Consider the following 19,360-nt stretch of genomic DNA (forward strand, 5'->3'; position numbering starts at 1 on the left):
TCGTGTCCGACTCTGTGTGACCCCATAGACGGAAGCCCACCAGGCTCCCCCGTCCCCGGGACTCTCCAGGCAAGAACACGGGAGTGGGTTGCCATTTCCTTCTCCAATGTGTGAAAGTGAAAAGTGAAAGTGAAGTCGCTCAGTCGTGTCCGACCCTTAGCGACCCCACGGACTGCAGCCCACCAGGCTCCTCCATCCATGGGATTTTCTAGGCAAGAGTACTTGAGCGGCTTGCCATTGCCTTCTCCGAGGCGAGCTCTAGGCCGCCCAAAACCCCGCGAGAATACGCGTGATGACGCCAGCGTCTGCGTCAGCGTTACGTCTGCGTCGGCCACGTTCAGCGGAGACGGGAGCAAGATGGCGATTCCGGGCAGGCAGTGAGTGATCCGGGAGTTAGGGTCAGATTGGGGAGTGAGATACCACGGCGACTGTGTCTTTGGCCGAGGAGTAGAAGTGAAGGGGCTGTGGCTGGAAGGGGCTGTGGCTGGAAGGGGCTGTGTAGTCAGGGATAGAGGCGGGGAAAGCGAGAAATCCCAAGGAATATATATTCCCATCCCCCCACATTTTGCAGGATGGAAGCCCGAAGTTTGAGGGAGAAACTTGTGAGGAAATAAAGGAAGTTAGGCTGAGGGGCAGAGAGCGAGACTTTTCTATTTTCCAAAAGCTCGGTCTGAGGCCCCTCAGTCTTGCTTCCTACCCCGCGCTTGAGTTTCTCCCCGGTTGGATGCTTTCAGGGGAATTGAGAAGAGAGACAATTCCTGGCTTTCTTAGAGGGCCTTGTTCTCCTTGGCAGCTCAAGTTCTGATTCCCGCCCTCCCTTCTCGGTTTAGGAATGTGCTGAGAAGCCACAGAAAAGGGTAGGCACATAGGGAATTGGGGTATACCTTGCCGCAAAAGAGAAATGTTACATGTTTTTGGAAGCTTTACCTTAGATGTATAATCCTCAGTTGTGATGCGGCTTCCCGTTATATCTGCATCTTAAAGGCCCAAACGTGAGAAACCAATTGAGTTGGGTCTGTTGGGATGATTCTTTCAGGTGCTCCAAGACAAAGCACGTGAGCTTTATAAAGTGTAATGAGAATTTGCCCCACAGCTACTTGTGTTTCTCAGTTAATGTAATCTTTAAAAATTTTTAATGGATGACAATTTTTATTAACTTCTTTAAAATGATATATACCCAGTAAGGGCGGGGGGGGGATGTTTTCTTGACTCTTGTTAGGCCACAAGGATAATTTAGAGTCTTTTCTTTTTAGTGGACCTCAACTGAGCTTTCCACTAACATTTTTTTTTAACTTTTCTATCGTTTCACTATCTAAAACTTCCAAACTCTTCATTCACTTTTTTTCTTTAACCTAGAATAATAGTTTAAATTCTTAGTGCATTTTGCAGCTTTTAGATCGTTGAAAATCAGAAACAGGGTTGTGTGCTCATAAGCTCTGTGACATGTTTTGACTTGGTAGCTTCATCCGGAAGAGGTAGTGGATGTATTAGTGTTTTAACATTTAAAAATAATGGTGTAATTTCTATTTCAAAACAAAAAATATGCAGGTATGGGCTTATTTTGCCAAAGAAAGCACAGCAGTTGCACCCTGTTTTGCAAAAACCTTCAGTGTTTGGGAATGATTCTGATGATGATGATGATGAGGTAAGGGAAACTTTTTCTACTGCATTGTTGGAAATGTTTTTGTTTTTAAATTGAACTTGTGAATTTGATATCTTTGCTTGCTTCAAATGTTTTGTTAGTACAGCGTATCTGTAGCATAATTTACAAAAGTATCAAAGGAATGTTTAAAGAAGAAAGCTCCATTGGTGGTTTGGGTTTTGTTTTTTTTTTTTGGTAAGTGATACATAGGTAATCCAAGAGATTTTCTTTCAACAGCTATGAACTTCAGCTATTTTTAAGCAGTTAGACAAAGTAATTTCACAGAACTAATACTGGTACAACAAAATTGTTAGTGTAAAGATCCTAGGAAATAAGCTATTGAGATGTCACCAATTTCCTAGAAATTTTTATCAGGAAAATAGTTTCTTGTAAGACGAATTTTGTAGTTATTCAATATCTGCTGAATGTAATTACTCAGTGTAGTTAGGTAGGGTATAAAGTTAGCATTGATAATACTGGAATAATAACATCTAATATGAACATTCTCTGTTTTAGCAGCCAAAACAGTGTTTTTCTGTGAAGCCCACAGTTCTTAACAAGTATATCAAAATAAGTGCACCCTTCCAAAAGTGTGAAATTTGAAATTAATAGATTTTAAGTGTACAGGTTGATGACTTGACAAATACATATGCCTCAAAGTGAAAGTGTTAGTTGCTCAGTCATGTCCAACTCTTTGCAACCTCATGGACTGTAGCCTACCAGCCTCCTCTGTCCATGGAATTCTCCAGACAAGATTACTGGAGTGAGTTGCCGTTCTTTTTTCCAGGGAATCTTCTCGACTCAAGGATTGAACCCAGATTTCCTTCGTTGCAGGCGGATTCTTTACCATCTGAGCCACCAGTCAAGATGTAAAACATTTCGCTCTTCCCTGAAAGTTCTTTCATACCTATTTGCAGTTAATTTACTTTCCTGTATTCTGCCCCAGACAACTATTTCATTGTGGTTTTGATTTACGTTTTGATGATGACCTATGTTGGCCATTTATGTATCATCTTTAGAGAAACGTCTGTTGATATAATTTGCCTAGTTTTTTTGGGTTTTTTTGGCCTAGTTTTTAATTGGGTTATTTGTCGTTTTGCTACAAGTTGTAAGCTTCCTTTGTATGTTCTAGGTACAGATCACTTGGTGGTGGTGGTTTAGTTGCTAAGTCATGTCCGACTCTTGAGACCCCACGGACTGTAGCCTGCCAGGTCCCTCTGTCCATAGGAGTCTCCAGGCAAGAATAAGTTATTAGATGTAATTTGTAAATATTTTCTCCCATTCTGTGGATTGTCCTTTCACTTTCTTGACAATGTCCTTTGAAGTACAAAAGTTCAATTTTGAGGAAGTCCAGTATGTTTTTTTCCTTCAGTTGTTACTGCTTTGGTGTCATTACCTAAGAAACCATTGCTTAATCCAGGGTCAAGGTTTATGCATATGCTTTTGTCTAAGAATTGTGTAGTTTTAGTTCTTCAGATTACATCTGTGGTTCATTTTGAATTAAATTTTGTATTTGATATGAGATGGGGGATTTTGTTTCATTCTTTGAATGTGGAAGGATATCCAGTTGTCTCAACACCATTTGTTGAAGGCTCTTCCCCATTGAATTGACAGTACCCTTGTGGTTTGTTTTAATGTATGTTCAGTCAGTTCAGTCTCTCAGTGGTGTCTGACTCTTTGTGACCCCATGGACTGCAGCATGCCATGCTTCCCTGTCCATCACCAACTCACAGAGCTTGCTCAAACTCACGTCCATTGAGTTGGTGATACCATCCAACCATCTCACCCTCTGTCGTCCTCTTTTCCTCTTGCTTTCAATCTTTCCCAGCATCAGGGTCTTTTCCAGTGAGTCAGTTCTTCACATCATGTGGCCAAAGTATTGGAGCTTCAGCATCAGTCCTTCCAGTGAATATTCAGGACTGATTTCTTTTAGCACTGACTAGTTTGATCTCCTTGCAGCCCAAGGGACTCTCAAGAGTCTTTTCCAACACCACAGTTCAAAAGCATCAATTCTTTGGTGTTCAGCTTTCTTTATGGTCCAACTCTCACATCCATACATGACCACTGGGAAAACCATAGCCTTGACTAGATGGACCTTTGCTGACAAAGTAATGTGTCTGCTTTTTAATATGTTGTCTAGGCATTAAAAAAAAAAATTTTAAGTTCTCCTTTTTCACTTTCATCAAGAGGCTCTTCAGTTCTTCTTCACTTTCTGCCATAAGTTTGGTGTCATCTGCATATCTGAGGTTACTGATATTTCTCCTGGCAACCTTGATTCCAGCTTGTGCTTCATCCAGCCCAGCGTTTCACATGATGTACTCTGAATATGAATTAAATAAGCAGTGTGACAATATACAGCCTTGACGTACTTCTTTCCCAATTTGGAAGCAGTCCATTGTTCCATGTCCGGTTCTAACTGTTGCTTCTTGACCTGCATACAGATTTCTCAGGAGGCAGGTAAGGTGATCTGATAGTCACAGCTCTTTAAGAATTTTCCTCAGTTTGTTGTGATCCACACAGTCAAAGGATTTGGTATAGTCAATAATGTCAGAAAAAATTTAATGTACAAGTAATTTTTAAAATCATTATGGATACAACAGAAAAATATGACGCACTTATCTTGAGGTTTCATATAAATTATTCTGGCATACCCATGTAACACAAAGCAGCATTGCTCCAATTTGAGAAGGATGGGTTTGTACAAGTGATCTAGAAAGTTTACTTGTATGATTACTGTTTCTTTTCCATTGTGAGATGAGCCTAGTGGTAGCTGGACAGTGGGTACTGTATAGTCAGAAAAGAAAGACCTAGAGCCATTTTTCTCTTCCTTTCTGTCCCCCTTCCTTTTACATAGAGGGACTTTAATGCAGAGAATTGGTTCCATGGGTGATTGAAGACTTGAGAAGCTACAAGAGATGGTGAAGCAACACAGAGTTTGTTGTTGTTTACTCGCTAAGTTGTGGCTGACTCTTCTGCAACCCCCTGGACTGTAGCCCATCAGGCTCCTCTGGCCATGAGATTTTCCAGGCAAGAATCTTGGAGTGAGTTGCCATTTCCTTCTACAAGGGATCTTTCCCCACCCAGGGATTGAATCTGTGTCTCCTGCATTGGCAGGTGGATTCTTGAGCACTGAACCACCTGGGAAGCCCAACCCAAAGATTAGCAGTAGTAAAAAGCAAGAAGGGATAAATGGAGAGATTCAAGTAGGAGTTGAGTTCTGGAGGCTGGGGGCTAGGATTACTTGGTGGGAACTGAACTTTTCTAAAAGGAATTGAAGCTGCAGGAAAGATTCAGTCTTAGAGACAAAGGCAGGGAGAAATACTAGTCGTATCTCATTCTTCTACCCTCCAATATACTATCTTGGTATCTCTTTGATAGAGCCCAGTCAGATGCCTACTGATGAAGGAGTTGCAGTTCTTCATAAGTAGAGAATATAAAACTGTTCCTTAACATAATTTCTTTAACTATAGAAAATCAGTCTAGGGGAATTCTTTGGTGGTCCACTGGTTAGGACTTTTCTCTTTCACTGCTGAGAGCCCAGGTTTGACCCCTGATCAGGGAACTAAGATCCCACAAGCCGTGCCATGCATCCAAAAAAATGTGATGAATTTGTTTATCCTCGCATATTATTTAAATGTTAGTAACCTTTGAGCAGTGCAAAGAAATAGAGGAAAACAATAGAATGGGAAAGACTAGAGATCTCTTCAAGAAAATTAGAGATACCAAGGGAACATTTCATGCAAAGATGGGCTCAATAAAGGACAGAAATGGTTGGGACCTAAAAGAAGCAGAAGATATTAAGAAGAGGTGGCAAGAATACACAGAAGAACTGTATACAAAAAAGATCTTAACGACCCAGATAATCACAATGGTGTGATCACTCACCTCGAGCCAGATAACCTGAAATGTGAAGTCAGGTGGGCCTTAGGAAGCATCACTACGAACAAAGCTAGTGGAGGTGATGGAATTCCAGTTGAGCTGTTTCAAATCCTGAAAGATGCTGCTGTGAAAGTGCTGCACTCAGTATGCCAGCAAATTTGGAAAACTCAGCAGTGGCCACAGGACTGGAAAAGGTCAGTTTTCATTCCAATCCCAAAGAAAGACAATGCCAAAGAATGCTCAAACTGCCGCACAATTGTACTCATCTGACACGCTAATAAAGTCATGCTCAAAATTCTCCAAGCCAGGCTTCAGCAATACATGAACCGTGAACTTCCAGATGTTCAAGATGGTTTTAGAAAAGGCAGAGGCATCAGAGATCAAATTGCCAACATCTGCTGGATCATGGAAAAAGCAAGAGAGTTGCAGAAAAACATCTATTCCTGCTTTCTTGACTATGCCAAAGCCTTTGACTGTGTGGATCACAATAAACTGGAAAATTCTGAAAGAGATGGGCATACCAGACCACCTGAACTGCCTCTTGAGAAACCTGTATGCAGGTCAGGAAGCAACAGTTAGAACTGGACATGGAGCAACAGACTGGTTCCAAATAGGAAAAGGAGTACGTCAAGGATATATATTGTCACCCTACTTATTTAACTTATATGCAGAGTACATCATGAGAAACGCTGGGCTGGATGAAGCACAAGCTGGAATCAAGATTGCCGGGAGAAATATCAATAACCTCACATATGCAGATGACACCACCGTTATGGCAGAAAGTGAAGAGGAACTAAAGAGCCTCTTGATGAAAGTGAAAGAGGAAAGTGAAAAAGTTGCCTTAAAACTCAGCATTCAGAAAACTAAGATCATGGCATCTGGTCCCATCACTTCATGGCAGATAGATGGGGAAACAGTGGCTGACTTTATTTTTCTGGGCTCCAAAATCACTGGATGCTGATTGAAGCCATGAAATTAAAAGACACTTACTCCTTGGAAGGAAAGTTATGACCAACCTAGATAGCATATTAAAAAGCGGAGATGTTACTTTGCCAGCAAAGGTCCATCTAGTCAAGGCTGTGGTTTTTCCAGTGGTCATGTATGGATATGAGAGTTGGACTATAAAGAAAGCTGAGCGCCGAATAATTGATGCTTTTGAACTATGGTGTTGGAGAAGACTCTTGAGAGTCCCTTGGACTGTAAGGAGATCCAACCAGTCCATTCTAAAGGAGATCAGTCCTGGATGTTCATTGGAAGGACTGATGCTGAGGCTGAAACTCCAGTACTTTGGCCACCTCATGCGAAGAGCTGACTCACTGGAAAAGACCCTGATGCTGGGAAAGATTGAGGTCAGAAGGAGAAGGAGACGATAGAGGATGAGATGGTTGGATGGCATCATCAACTCAATGGACATGGGTTTGGGTGGACTCTGGGAGTTGGTGATGGACAGAGAAGCCTGGTGTGCTGCGATTCATGGGGTCGCAGAGTCGGACATGACTGAGTGACTGAACTGAACTGAAGCTTTGAATATAAACTCTTTTTTAAAAATTTATTGTATTGAAGTTTTGTTGATTGAGAATGTTGTGTGAATTTCTGCTGTCCAGCAGAGTGATTCAGTTTTACATATATATCTATATACACATTCTTCTTCATATTCCATTATGGTTTATCATAGGATATTGAATCTAGTTCTCTGTGCTGTACAGTAGGACCTTGTTGTTTATTTATTGTCTATATAATAATTTGCATCTGCTAATCCCAAACTCCCTGTCCATTTCTCCCCCACTTCCCCTCCCCCTTGGCAAGCACAAGTCTATTCTCTATGTCTGTGAGTCTGAAACTCTCTTTAAAAATTAATCAGTTTAAGCAACAGTAAGGTTGTTCCTATTTTGGAAAAGACAGAGAAAGATATTTTATGGTTCCCCTCCTGAAGAGAGCATTTGATACACCTGATGAGCTTCCAAAGCAAATCCAACTATTCCTGTTATCAGCAATTCCACAGAATCAATTAAGAACCCAAATTTAAGATCACACTTTCCTTTCAGTGTTCCAGCAGAGGGGGCCCTACCAAATGAAATCTGTTTTAATATGTGCTGGTATCCAGAATTAGTTTAAAAAGTGGTAGTGGAGAAAGTGGTTGTCTAGCACTTTAAATTATTACTTAAATAGTCCCTCTTTTTGAAATTAGCCAAACTAAATAGACAGTTATCATTTTTTTCAAATGCAGTGGAGTCAAAGAGTTTTTACCCCGTGTAAGTAAGGTTTATGTATGTGTGCTCAGGTGCCTAGTCACATCTGACTCTTTGCGACCCCATGAACTGTAGCCTGCCAAGGCTCCTCTTTCCATGGGATTTCACAGGCAAGAATACTGGAGTTGGTTGGCTTTTCCTTCTCCAGGGAATGTTCCCGACTCAGGGATCGAACCCGAGTCTCTTGTGTCTCCAACATTATCAGGCAGGAGCCACCTGGGAAGCCCCTATAAGTAAGGTTTATAGTGTATCCAAATGCTGGTCATAAGTGTTTGAGTAGTTTTGCTGTGGTGCTAATATGTTTATTTTCTGTTTTTCCAATTCTTCTTTATTCCAGTCCCATTGCTACCACCTTTATCACTTCTGTCATGAATTATTTTAATAGCTTTATAATTAGTTTACTTATCACCTCTCTCCCCTTAAATTCATTTCAGATACTGTTGATAGATTGATCTACCTAAAACAGTTCTAATCACTGTTACTTCCTTGCTTTTGAACCTGAATGTATTTAAAATCTAAACTTCTCATCTTGACACAGACAGCCTTCCCTGTGCTTTTGCTTCAGAATGCTCATTAGCGTTTTCTCTTACATTTCTCCATGCCGAGTACACTGCCATGTTTGTATTTTTTTACAACTCTACTTTTCTTCACACTGGAAGTGTCTCCATCCTATATGTCAAATTACAGCCATCTTTTAAAACCCAGTGCAAAAGCTGCCTTCTTCAAGATTTTCCCCACTGAAAACACTCTTCCTTTTTTCTGACACTCTTTATCATTCTTAGAGCACTTAGCTTTTTATACCTTATATTGTAAGATATTTGCATACAAGTTTTACATTGTGCAAGAGTATGAACTCCAGGAGTTAAGATCTATCTGTGCTGACTTCAAAGAATGAGTAAAATTATTTACTCAGATGTTTAGCTGTGTTGTAAAGAGCCAGATAGTGGACACTTTAGGTTTTGCAAGCTAAGTGCTCAACTTTGCTTTCATAGTGTGAAAGTAGCCATTAGATAACATGTAAATGAATGAGCATGACTAATGTGTTCTAATAAAACTTTATTTACAAAGGGGGGGATAGCTGAAATTTAGCTGTACTTGCTGTCCACTGATGTATACAATTATCCAAAGTACTTCTGACAACAAGTATTTCACAAGTGTTTTAAAGTGGTTAGTGACTAAAATAGATGTTGCATGACAAGTGAAAACATGAAACTTCCTTTTAGATATTTCTGTGATAAATGCTTGCTCATTTCGCAGAATATAATGAATTTTCCTTTTAATCTTGGCAATTGAAATACTTATTTCTAGATAATGATATTCTCATGAGATCCAGTTTTGCAATATAACTCATATGCCATGAAGAGGTATGATTCATGCCACTTGAGAATTGTTGCTGTTGGATAAAGATACAAAACTTCTGGGTATCTTTAAAAGAAAATATTAATTTAAAACAGATAACTAAAGTTTATTTAGTTTTTTTTTTTAATATTTACCAAACATGTCAGATAAATGGTGGATGATGATAATTGCACTTTGAGTACTCAGAAGCCAGGTAGTCCTTTTATAGGTTAAGCTTTCATTTTCATAAGATATAAAGCAGTTATAAAAACTATAAGAAAAACACCAAAGCCCCCAGAGAAAACTGGAAAACATGTAAGGTATAAAAGAAATAGAAATATCTAATAAGCAATAAAAATACTTAATCTTACCATATCTAAGAAGTATAAATAAGGGCAGCAGTAAGCTGCCTTTTAAAAAAACTAATATAGATAATACTTTTGAAAATGATATGGCAAAGTTTTGATGAAATGGGAAATTTGAAAATTCAGAATTTTGTTGATATAAATCAGTGCCCCTTTCAGGAAACAAGTTGGCAATTTGTATCAATCCTTTAAGGGTCAGGTATGTTTAACCCACTGTATCAGTCAGAAGGTGGAAGCTGTGCCAGTATTTTCCTTTCTAAAATTCTCTCCTGAGGACATGGTCAGAAATTTGTGTTAAAGATTTATAGATATACAGAGGTCTTTATTTCAGAGTTGTTTATGATAGTAGAAACTTAGAACCAGTCCAACTTTCAACAGTGAAAGCATGGCTAAGTAAAGTGAGGTACAATGTCTGTACAAAATTGTTATAAATAAAACGAAAGGAAAAAAGAGTAAAGAAACCATTTCAGAATATTAATAGTAGTTGTCTTTCGTGGACTTATGAGTGATTGTTTTTTATGCTTTTCTGTATTTTCCTGTTGAAAAATATCTTTTAAGAAAAATTTATGCTGGACTTTAAGAATTTCCTGTAAGATACTTAGCTTCCAAATCATATTAAAATATGAAAGGAAATAACATATTTAATCTGAGAAGGCATAATAAGAGAGTACTGGAACTGTTTAAAAGCATGAAATAAGATGAAATAAGTAGAATATAAAATTGAATATGTATACGTGGTTGTAGAAAACTGTGTGCATAGATCAGTAGAAAATAAGTGAAAATTGATCTGAGGGGATTTTTTAGTGATAAATGAGCTTTTTTCTTTTTTTCAGAATTGGTCTATTCCATTGTTACAATTTTTGAGAACAGAAGGAAATCAGTGCTTTAAAAAAAAAATGTGACTATGGTTATATGGGCTTCCTTGGTAGCTCAGATGGTAGAGAATCTGTCTGAAATACAGGAGACCCAGGTTCAATCCCTGGTCAGAAAGATCCCCAGAGAAGGGAATGGCAGCCCATTCCAGTATTCTTGCCTGGGGAAGACCATGGGGTTGCAGAGTCAGACATGACTAAATGACTAACGCTTTCACTTTCATAGTTGTATATTCCCAAAGTTAGAAACATTTGCAGTTTACTGGATTACAAAACATGTTTTCATTGCTTTCACTACTCCCTTTTTAAAAATGGTATTGAAGTATAGTTGTGTTAATTTCTTCTGTCCAACAAAGTGGCTCAATTACACACACACACACATACATACGTATATTGTTTTTAATATTCTTTTCCGTTATGCTTTGTCACAGAATAGTGTGCTATCCATTGTTGTTTATACATTCTGTGTATGTTTGTCTCTACTAATTCCAAACTCCCATTCATTTCCTCCCCTACTCCTTCCTCTAGGCAACCACTTTTTATCTGTGAGTTGTTGATTTGTATTCTATTTTAGATTCCACATGTAAGTGATGTTATATGGTATTTGTCTTTCTGACTTTGTCTAGTATGATAAGCTCTAGGTCCATTCATGTTGCTGCAAATGGCATTATTTCATTTTCTTCCATGGGTGAGTAGTAGTCCTCTCTGTGTGTGTGGGTGGTGTGGTGTGTGTGTGTGTATTCCACATCTTCCATGGGTGAGTAGTGTTCCAGTGTGTGTGTGTACCACATCTTCTTTATCCATTCATCATTTTCTTCCATGGGAGAGTAGTAGTCCTGTGTATGTGTGTGTATTCCACATCTTCTTTATCCATTCATCTGTTGGTGAACATTGTGGTTGTTTCCATGTCTTGCCTATTGTAAATAGTGCTGCTATGAACATAGAGGTGCTTTTATCTTTTTGAATTATTATTTTGTCTGAGTATGTGCAAAGGGTGGGATTGCTAGATCATATGGCAACTCTGCTTTTAGTTTTTTGAGGAATCTCCATACTGTTTTTCCCACCAACAGTGTGAGAAGGGTTTCCTTTTCCCTCTACATTTGTTACTTACAGACTTTTTAATGATGGGCATTCTGATTGATGTGAGGTGGTACCTCGTTTTAGTTCTGATTTGCATTTCTCTAAAGATGCACTGTTGAGCATCTTTCTGTGCGCCTACCAGCCATCTGAATGTCTTCTTTGGAAAAATGTCTAAATAGATGTGGAATAGATATGTACATTCTGAAGTCTGGGAGAGTTATGCCTATTTGTCTTTCACCACTTTAAAAACAATATTTCACCAATATTTTAAAAACACTTTCTTGAATAAGTAGTCTTCATAGGTCTGTTTTTCTTCATGAAAAATGAATTTATTTTAGTTGGAAGCCTGTTTGGCTTGATAATGGTAAGAAAAAGTTAAAAATTTAACCTCTGAACATCATAATTGCATTTTTCACTGTTTATCAGTCTTGAAATTTCCTATTTCTCTGGAGGTAGTCTAGTATAGTTCAAATAAAATGAGTTGTATAGACATGACAAAGTGTATTATTTGTGAAAATGGCAGGAAATTAGGGTTATTTTAATGATGGCTAAGAATTTTTTTCACTTTTATCATTTGCTACTAAACTGAATCCTGAGAAATTCATGATACTGAATATATTAATATGGAAGGGGGAGCCTGGTGGGCTTCCGTCTATGGGGTCACACAGAGTCGGACATGACTGACGTGACTTAGTAGCAGCAGCAGCAGCAGCAGCAACAGTATAAGCATTTCTTTTCCATGGGGATGGTCTTGGTCCCTGTCTCCTGTACAATGTCACGAACCTCTGTCCAGAGTTCATCAGGCACTCTATCTATCAGATCCAGTCCCTTAAATCTGTTTCTCACTTCCACTGTAAAAGCAAAGGAGAAAAGGAAAGATATAAGCATCTGAATGCAGAGTTCCAAAGAATATCAAATAGAGATAAGAAAGCCTTCCTCAGCGATCAATGCAAAGAAATAGAGGAAAACAACAGAATAGGAAAAACAAGAGATCTCTTCAAGAAAATTAGAGATTCCAAGGGAACATTTCATGCAAAGATGGGCTCACTAAAGGACAGAAATGGTATGGACCTAACAGAAGCAGAAGATATTAAGAAGAGGTGGCAAGAATACACAGAAGAACTGTACAAAAAAGATCTTCACGAGCAAGATAGTCACGATAACGTGATCACTGATCTAGAGCCAGACATCTTGGAATGTGAAGTCAAGTGGGCCTTAGAAAGCATCACTACTAACAAAGCTAGTGGAGGTGATGGAATTCCAGTTGAGCTATTTCAAATCTTGAAAGATGATGCTGTGAAAGTGCTGCACTCAATATGCCAACAAATTTGGAAAACTCAGCAGTGGCCACAGGACTGGAAAAGGTCAGTCTTCATTCCAGTCCCAAAGAAAGGCAATGCCAAAGAATGCTCAAACTACCGCACAATTGTACTCATCTCACACGCTAGTAAAATCATGCTCAAAATTCTCCAAGCCAGGCTTCAGCAATACGTGAACTGTGAACTCCCAGATGTTCAAGCAGGTTTTAGAAAAGGCAGAGGCACCAGAGATCAAATTGCCAACATCTGCTGGATTATGGAGAAAGCAAGAGAGTTCCAGAAAAACATCTGTTTCTGCTTCATTGACTATGCCAAAGCCTTTGACTGTGTGGATCACAATAAACTGTGGAAAATTCTGAAAGAGATGGGAATCCCAGACCACCTGACCTGCCTCTTGAGAAACCTGTATGCAGGTCAGGAAGCAACAGTCAGAACTGGACATGGAACAACAGACTGGTTCCAAATAGGTAAAGGAGTACGTCAAGGCTGTATATTGTCACCTTGCTTATTTAACTTATATGCAGAGTACATCATGAGGAATGCTGGGCTGGAAGAAGCACAAACTGGAATCAGGATTGCCGGGAGAAAGATCAATAACCTCAGATATGCAGATGACACCACCCTTATGGCAGAAAGTGAAGAGAAACTCAAAAGCCTCTTGATGAAAGTGAAAGAGGAGAGTGAAAAGGTTGGCTTGAAGCTCAACATTCAGAAAACAAAGATCATGGCATCTGGTCCCATCACTTCATGGGAAATAGAGGGATAAACAGTGGAAACAGTGTCAGACTTTATTTTTGGGGGGCTCCAAAATCACTGCAGATGCTGATTGCAGCCATGAAATTAAAAGACGCTTACTCCTTGGATGGAAAGTTATGACCAACCTAGATAGTATATTAAAAAGCAGAGACATTACTTTGCCAACCAAGGTCCGTCTAGTCAAGGCTATGGTTTTTCCCGTGGTCATGTATGGATGTGAGAGTTGGACTGTGAAGAAAGCTGAGCGCCGAAGAATTGATGCTTTTGAACTCTGGTGCTGGAGAAAACTCTTGAGAGTCCCTTGGACTGCAAGGAGATCCAACCAGTCCATTCTAAAGGAGATCAATCCTGGGTGTTCATTGGAAGGACTGATGCTAAAGCTGAAACTGCAATACTTTGCCCACCTCATGCGATGAGTTGACTCACTGGAAAAGACTGATGCTGGGAAAGGTTGGGGGTGGGAGGAGACGGGGACGACAGAGAATGAGAATGGCTGGATGGCATCACCGACTCTGTGGACATGAGTTTGAGTGAACTCTGGGAGTTGGTGATGGACAGGGAGGCCTGGCGTGCTGTGATTCATGGGGTCGCAAAGAGTCGGACACGACTGAGCGACTGAACTGAACTGAACTGAACAGTATAAGCAAAGATTGTAAGTAAATGTGTAATTTTGCGAAAAATTCGTTTTTTAACCTGTTATCCATGAATGACCGGAGAAGGCAATGGCAAGCCACTCCAGTACTATTGCCTAGAAAATCCCATGGATGGAGGAGCCTGGTAGGCTGCAGTCCGTGGGGTCGCTAGGGGTCGGACACGACTGAGCGACTTCACTTTCACTTTTCACTTTCCACTTTCACACATTGGAGAAGGAAATGGCAACCCACTCCAGTGTTCTTGCCTGGAGAATCCCAGGGACGGGGGAGCCTGGTGGGCTTCCATCTATGGGGTCACACAGAGTCGGACACGACTGAAGTGACTTAGCAGCAGCAGCAGCATCCATGAATGAAATAGAAACATAAGGAAATACAGGAAGAGAGCAAAGGGCAACTTTAAATGATATAATTTTGTTAGGAGTGGGAGCCACAGCAAGAGAACTCTGTTCTCCTTATTTTATCCTCCAGTAGGATTAGAGCATTACAGAAGTGGCTAAGCTAATCCAGGTTAAGAAGATGAGTGAAGCAGGAATTTTTGTTCTTTTCTAGGAAAGAAATGGTAGTATTAATCATGAATCCTTTTAGATGTAAAGTTATTTTGTGAATCTCTGGTTAAATCTATGAGTGTTTTGCCAAATTGTGTTGACACATGTCTGAGGGTTGTTTTTTTTTTCTTATCTTCTTTGGTCTGAAATATAATTCAGAAGCACTGTTGTATTTTTCAACTCCTGAGGTTGGTTTGGTTTGTTTCTTTGTTTTAATTTTTTTAATTGGTATTCTCTATTTGGTGAGACATTCTGGCCTGGAGAATTCTACAATCCATGGGATCTCAGAGTTGGATACGACTGAGCGACATTCACTTTCACTTCTTCATAGTTTAGTTCTTTAGACATAGTTTCCTTTAGGTCATTGAAGTCTTTTATTTTGTTTGTGAATAGTACTCTCTTGTTTATGTGTATGTCTCATAATTTTGGGTTGAAAATTGAAAATTTAGAATAATAGAAAATGGCAGCTCTGCAATCAAGAGCTGCCCCTGTTCCCAAGATTTGTTGTTTGTTTGTTGATTGTTTTGCTGTTTTTGTTTTTTTGTTTAGTGATTGTCTGAACTAATTCTTTGAGTCTATGTTTGTTGTGTGTGGCCACCAAAGTCTGCTTGGTTACCTTAGTGGTCAACTAATGACTTGACAGACTTCCTTAAACACCTATAACTAATAGGTCTCCAGTCTGCTGAGAGGCTTTGTGTACATGTTGGCATATGCCTTCAGTACGTAACCAGGCCTTTTACAACTTTGCCTTAACCTTCACTTTTGCTTGTACAAAGCCTCATGTCAGTCCTCAAGATCAGTCTTGAGAGTTTAGGACTTTCTCAGATCTTTCCTGATCATGCACAAAGGTCTGTGTATGCATGTGGTCTTCATGATCTCCAGAAACATTTTGGAGATTTCAAAGTCCCAGTGGACTTTCTGTTCTGCTTTAAGCTTTTTGCTTAACCCAAACCTACTGTTTTCCCCAACTATTAAAACTGTTACCCACTGCCTCAGGCTACCCTGATATTCAACAGTTGTCTTTGTTTTTGACAGATACCTCCAGGGTAAAGGCTGTTTTACAACAGCAACTCTTGTCAAGTCAAATAAAAACAGCCTTGTGAGTGGCGTCTTTCAGGGACCATCAGACAGTCCCAGTAATTCTCTTGGATAGGGTTTTGAAAGAACCTCATTTGCCCTCTGTAGTGGCTGCCAGACGGCTGATTTTTCTACTGTGATTGTGGTCTCTTGTTTTTAGGCTACCATGGTACTAGGGAGGGGGTGATGGAAATAGGGTAAGTTAAAACACCATAGAGTTCTTACCAAGATTCAGCTGTTCTTGGATAAATGCTCCCTGGACTGCTGTTAAGCTGTTGGTTAATTTCCAGAGTTTTAAAAAAGCTGATTCTAACTTTTTTTGGCCAGTGTTTTTATGGTATTTTGGAGAAGCGAATGTTTGTTAGGTCTGTACTCTGCCATTTTCAGTGACATTCTGGGTTGTCTTTTAAGCCTCTCCGATCCATTTTTTGCACACTTTAGACAAAGTCATCTTACTTGTTTTAAAATCACTGTTCACTTCCCGTTGCTCTTAGAGACCAGTGTCTTCATTTTTGACCTACAGAGTCGTGCATCGTCTTGCATTCTCTTTTCTTCAGCTGTTCTTCGTTCTGTTGCTCCTTCCTTATTTAAAATTGCCTTCAGTCATTTAAGTGGATGTTGGTGTCACCTTCCGTTTTATAGCAGGCTTCCCAGATAGCTCAGATGGTAAAGTATCTGCCTGCAATGTCAGAGACTTGGGTTCGATCCCTGGGTTGGGAAGATCCCCTGGAGAAAGGAATGGCAACTCCAATATTCTTGTGTGGAGAATCCCATGGGCAGAGGAACCTGGTGGGCTACACAGTTCATGGGATCGCAGAGTCAAACACGACTGAGCGACTAACACCACAGTTTCATAATAAAAAAAAAAACTATAGGGATTTTGATGGGAATTGCATTGAATATATAGTTTAGAAGAGAATTGGTATTTTAGTATTTTACTCTTTTCATATATGAAAATGGCTCTTTATTTATTCAGGTGTTCTATATATCCTTTAGTACAGTTTTATCATTTTTTTTCCGTAAAGGTGACATCCATCTTTGGTTAGATTTATTTGTAGGTACCTTATAGCCCTGTTATTATATAAGGAAACTTTTTCTAATTTATTAATTATAAAAGCTTCTGTTTTTTGTTATTGTTGATTTAATTTTAGTAAATATAGTTCTAATAGTTTGCCTCATGATTCTTTCGTATTTCCTTTGTAGACAATCATATTGTCTGTAAACAAGGATAATTTTCTCTTTTTAGTTCTTTTACCTCATATTTTTTGTTTTGCTATGTGATTGTGTTTTATTATATTGCCTGAAAACTGCAATATAGAGATAAATAGAAGTAACGATAGAAACTTTGTTACATTCCTGACTTCAATGGAAATTGCCTATGAAATTTCTCAAATGTGATTTTTGCTTTAAGTTTTGGATACTATTTCTAGTTTAGTAATAATTTTTATCCTAAGAATATTAAACTTTAATTTTTTAGCATCAATATGAATTTATATTAATGTTAAATCATTTCTTGTATTCCTGTATTTTGAAATTCCTTGGTTTTTTAATTTAATTTCATTCAGTGCACTCTACTAGTTCTTTTACCAGTGATTTCCATTTTTGGGGTCTTTTGCTTAATTTCCTTATTGAGTTTTTCAACATGTTCTCATGGGGAATTATTTCCTAAATTCTTAATTGTTAAGGAATGATTGATTGTCTGTTGTTTTTATCACCTAAATAATCTGAATGGGTGAACTCTCGAATAACAATTTATTTCAAAACTTTGTAGACTTTAGTCATTTTCCCTGGGACTGAATGTTTTTATTACAAAGTTCAGTTTAGTCGCTCAGTCGTGACCGACTCTTTGCAACCCCATGAATCACAGCACACCAGGCCTCCCTGTCCATCACCAACTCCTGGAGTTCACTCAAACTCATGTCCATCGAGTCGGTGACAAAGTACAGTACTGTAGTTATTTTATCCCACTTCCGAAGAATTACTTTCTTATTGGCTTGGACAGCTGGTGACTATTTTCTTTATATCCTTTAAGATCTGTGTGTTTTGGTACAAATAATTTTGAATTACTTTCCCTGGAATACACTGTTACTTTTTACCTGAAATATGTAACTATTTCTTTTCATAGAATCTTATTTTCATCATGTCAATACTTTTTCTGATTCATTTGCTTTGTAACTCTTTTAAGGATCATCTGTTTTCCATATCATCATGCACTCATTAGTTCATTCACATGTTTAGTGATTCCTGTTCTGTCCCAATGAAACACAGAAAAACCACTTCCCTTTTGGAGTTTACATTCTACTGGGAAGAGAAGAGGTGATAAATGGTTAACAGGTTAGTAAATTACTTGTTAGTTTTAGAAGATAATGAGGACCAAGAGAAAGTGGAGTCGGGTTAAGATGAGAGAGTTAAACTGATATTAAAGAGAGTTAAATATCAATCTTTGTATTTTTTTTTGCATCAAGTATTTCAGTTACCTCTTTTCTGTCTTGTTGTTTCTAATTTAATTGTTAGTTTTAGTGGTGGTTAATGGTGTGTTTTAGTTTTCATATTTTTTCTTAGTTTTTCAGTCTCTGTTTCCATCCTTTTTTTCCTGTTACGTGATCATTAACTTCTTTAATTAATGGTCTTATTTTGAAAGAGTTTGGGAAAAGCAAGAAGGAAATGGAGATGATAGAAGGAATAATGGTAGAGTTAGTGGAAATTTCCTTTTTGTTGTCTTAGATGGAGATGATTTGTGCATGTTTTAAAGGGAAGAAGCTAAAGGAAAAGGGAGATTTTATGCTAAAGAATCTTAAGGTGTCAAGAAGTTAAGTAAATTGACCTGTGTCACACACGGAGTACTTAGGTAATAGAGCTAGATTTTGACCCCAGAAGATCTGCCTGATGTGAAATGCCAGGCTGGATGAAGCACAAGCTGGAATCAAAATTGCCAGGAGAACTATCAGTGACCTCAGATATGCAGATAACACCACCCCTATGGCAGAAAGCAAAGAACAACTGAAGAGCCTCTTGATGGAAAAGTGGAAAGTGAAAAAGTTGGTTTAAAACTCAGCTTTCAAAAAACTAAGATCATGTCATCCAGTTCCAACACTTTGGAAACAATGGAAACAGTGAGAGACTGTTTTTTTGGGGGGGCTTCAAAATCTAGATGGTGAGTGCAACCGTGAAATTAAAAGACACTTGCTTCTTGGAAGAAAAGTTATGACCAACCTAGACAGCATATTAAAAAGCAGAGACATACTTGGCTGACAGAGGTCCATCTAGTCAAAGCTATGGTTTTTCTAGTAGTCATGTGTGGATATGAGAGGACTATAAAGCTGAACACCAAAGAATCAATGCTTTTGAACTGTGGTGTTGGAGCAGACTCTTGAGAGTCCCTTGGACTGCAAGGAGATCAAGTCAGTCAATCCTAAAGGAAATCAGTCCTGAATATTCGATGGAAGGACTGATGCTGAAGCTCCAATACTTTGGCCGCCTGATGGGAAGAACTGACTCATTGGAAAAGACCCTGATGCTGGGAAAGATTGAAGGCAGGAGGAGAAGGAGACAACAGAGGATGAGATGGTTGGATGGCATCACCGA

General features: G+C 38.9%; 1 protein-coding gene across 3 annotated transcripts in view; it reads left to right on the forward strand.

Moving 5' to 3' along the window:
- The first annotated feature begins 321 nt into the window (after positions 1-321).
- NSRP1 (nuclear speckle splicing regulatory protein 1) overlaps positions 322-19,360 on the forward strand; it is a 46,733-nt gene continuing 27,694 nt past the window's right edge. The window contains exons 1-2 of one of the 3 annotated variants that reach the window (XM_055402736.2): positions 322-377; positions 1,549-1,645. In XM_055402736.2, coding sequence (XP_055258711.2) covers positions 358-377; positions 1,549-1,645 — 117 coding nt within the window. In that variant the 5' untranslated portion in view covers positions 322-357. Of the gene's footprint in view, positions 378-686; positions 858-1,548; positions 1,646-19,360 lie in introns of those variants that run through there. The other 2 variants (XM_055402740.2, XM_055402749.2) reach the window with 2 other exon arrangements.

The sequence above is a fragment of the Moschus berezovskii genome, chromosome 20 (genome assembly GCF_049115385.1).
Source record: "Moschus berezovskii isolate FMDL1 chromosome 20, NW_MosBer_1.0, whole genome shotgun sequence".
Classification (NCBI taxonomy): Eukaryota; Metazoa; Chordata; class Mammalia; order Artiodactyla; family Moschidae; genus Moschus; species Moschus berezovskii.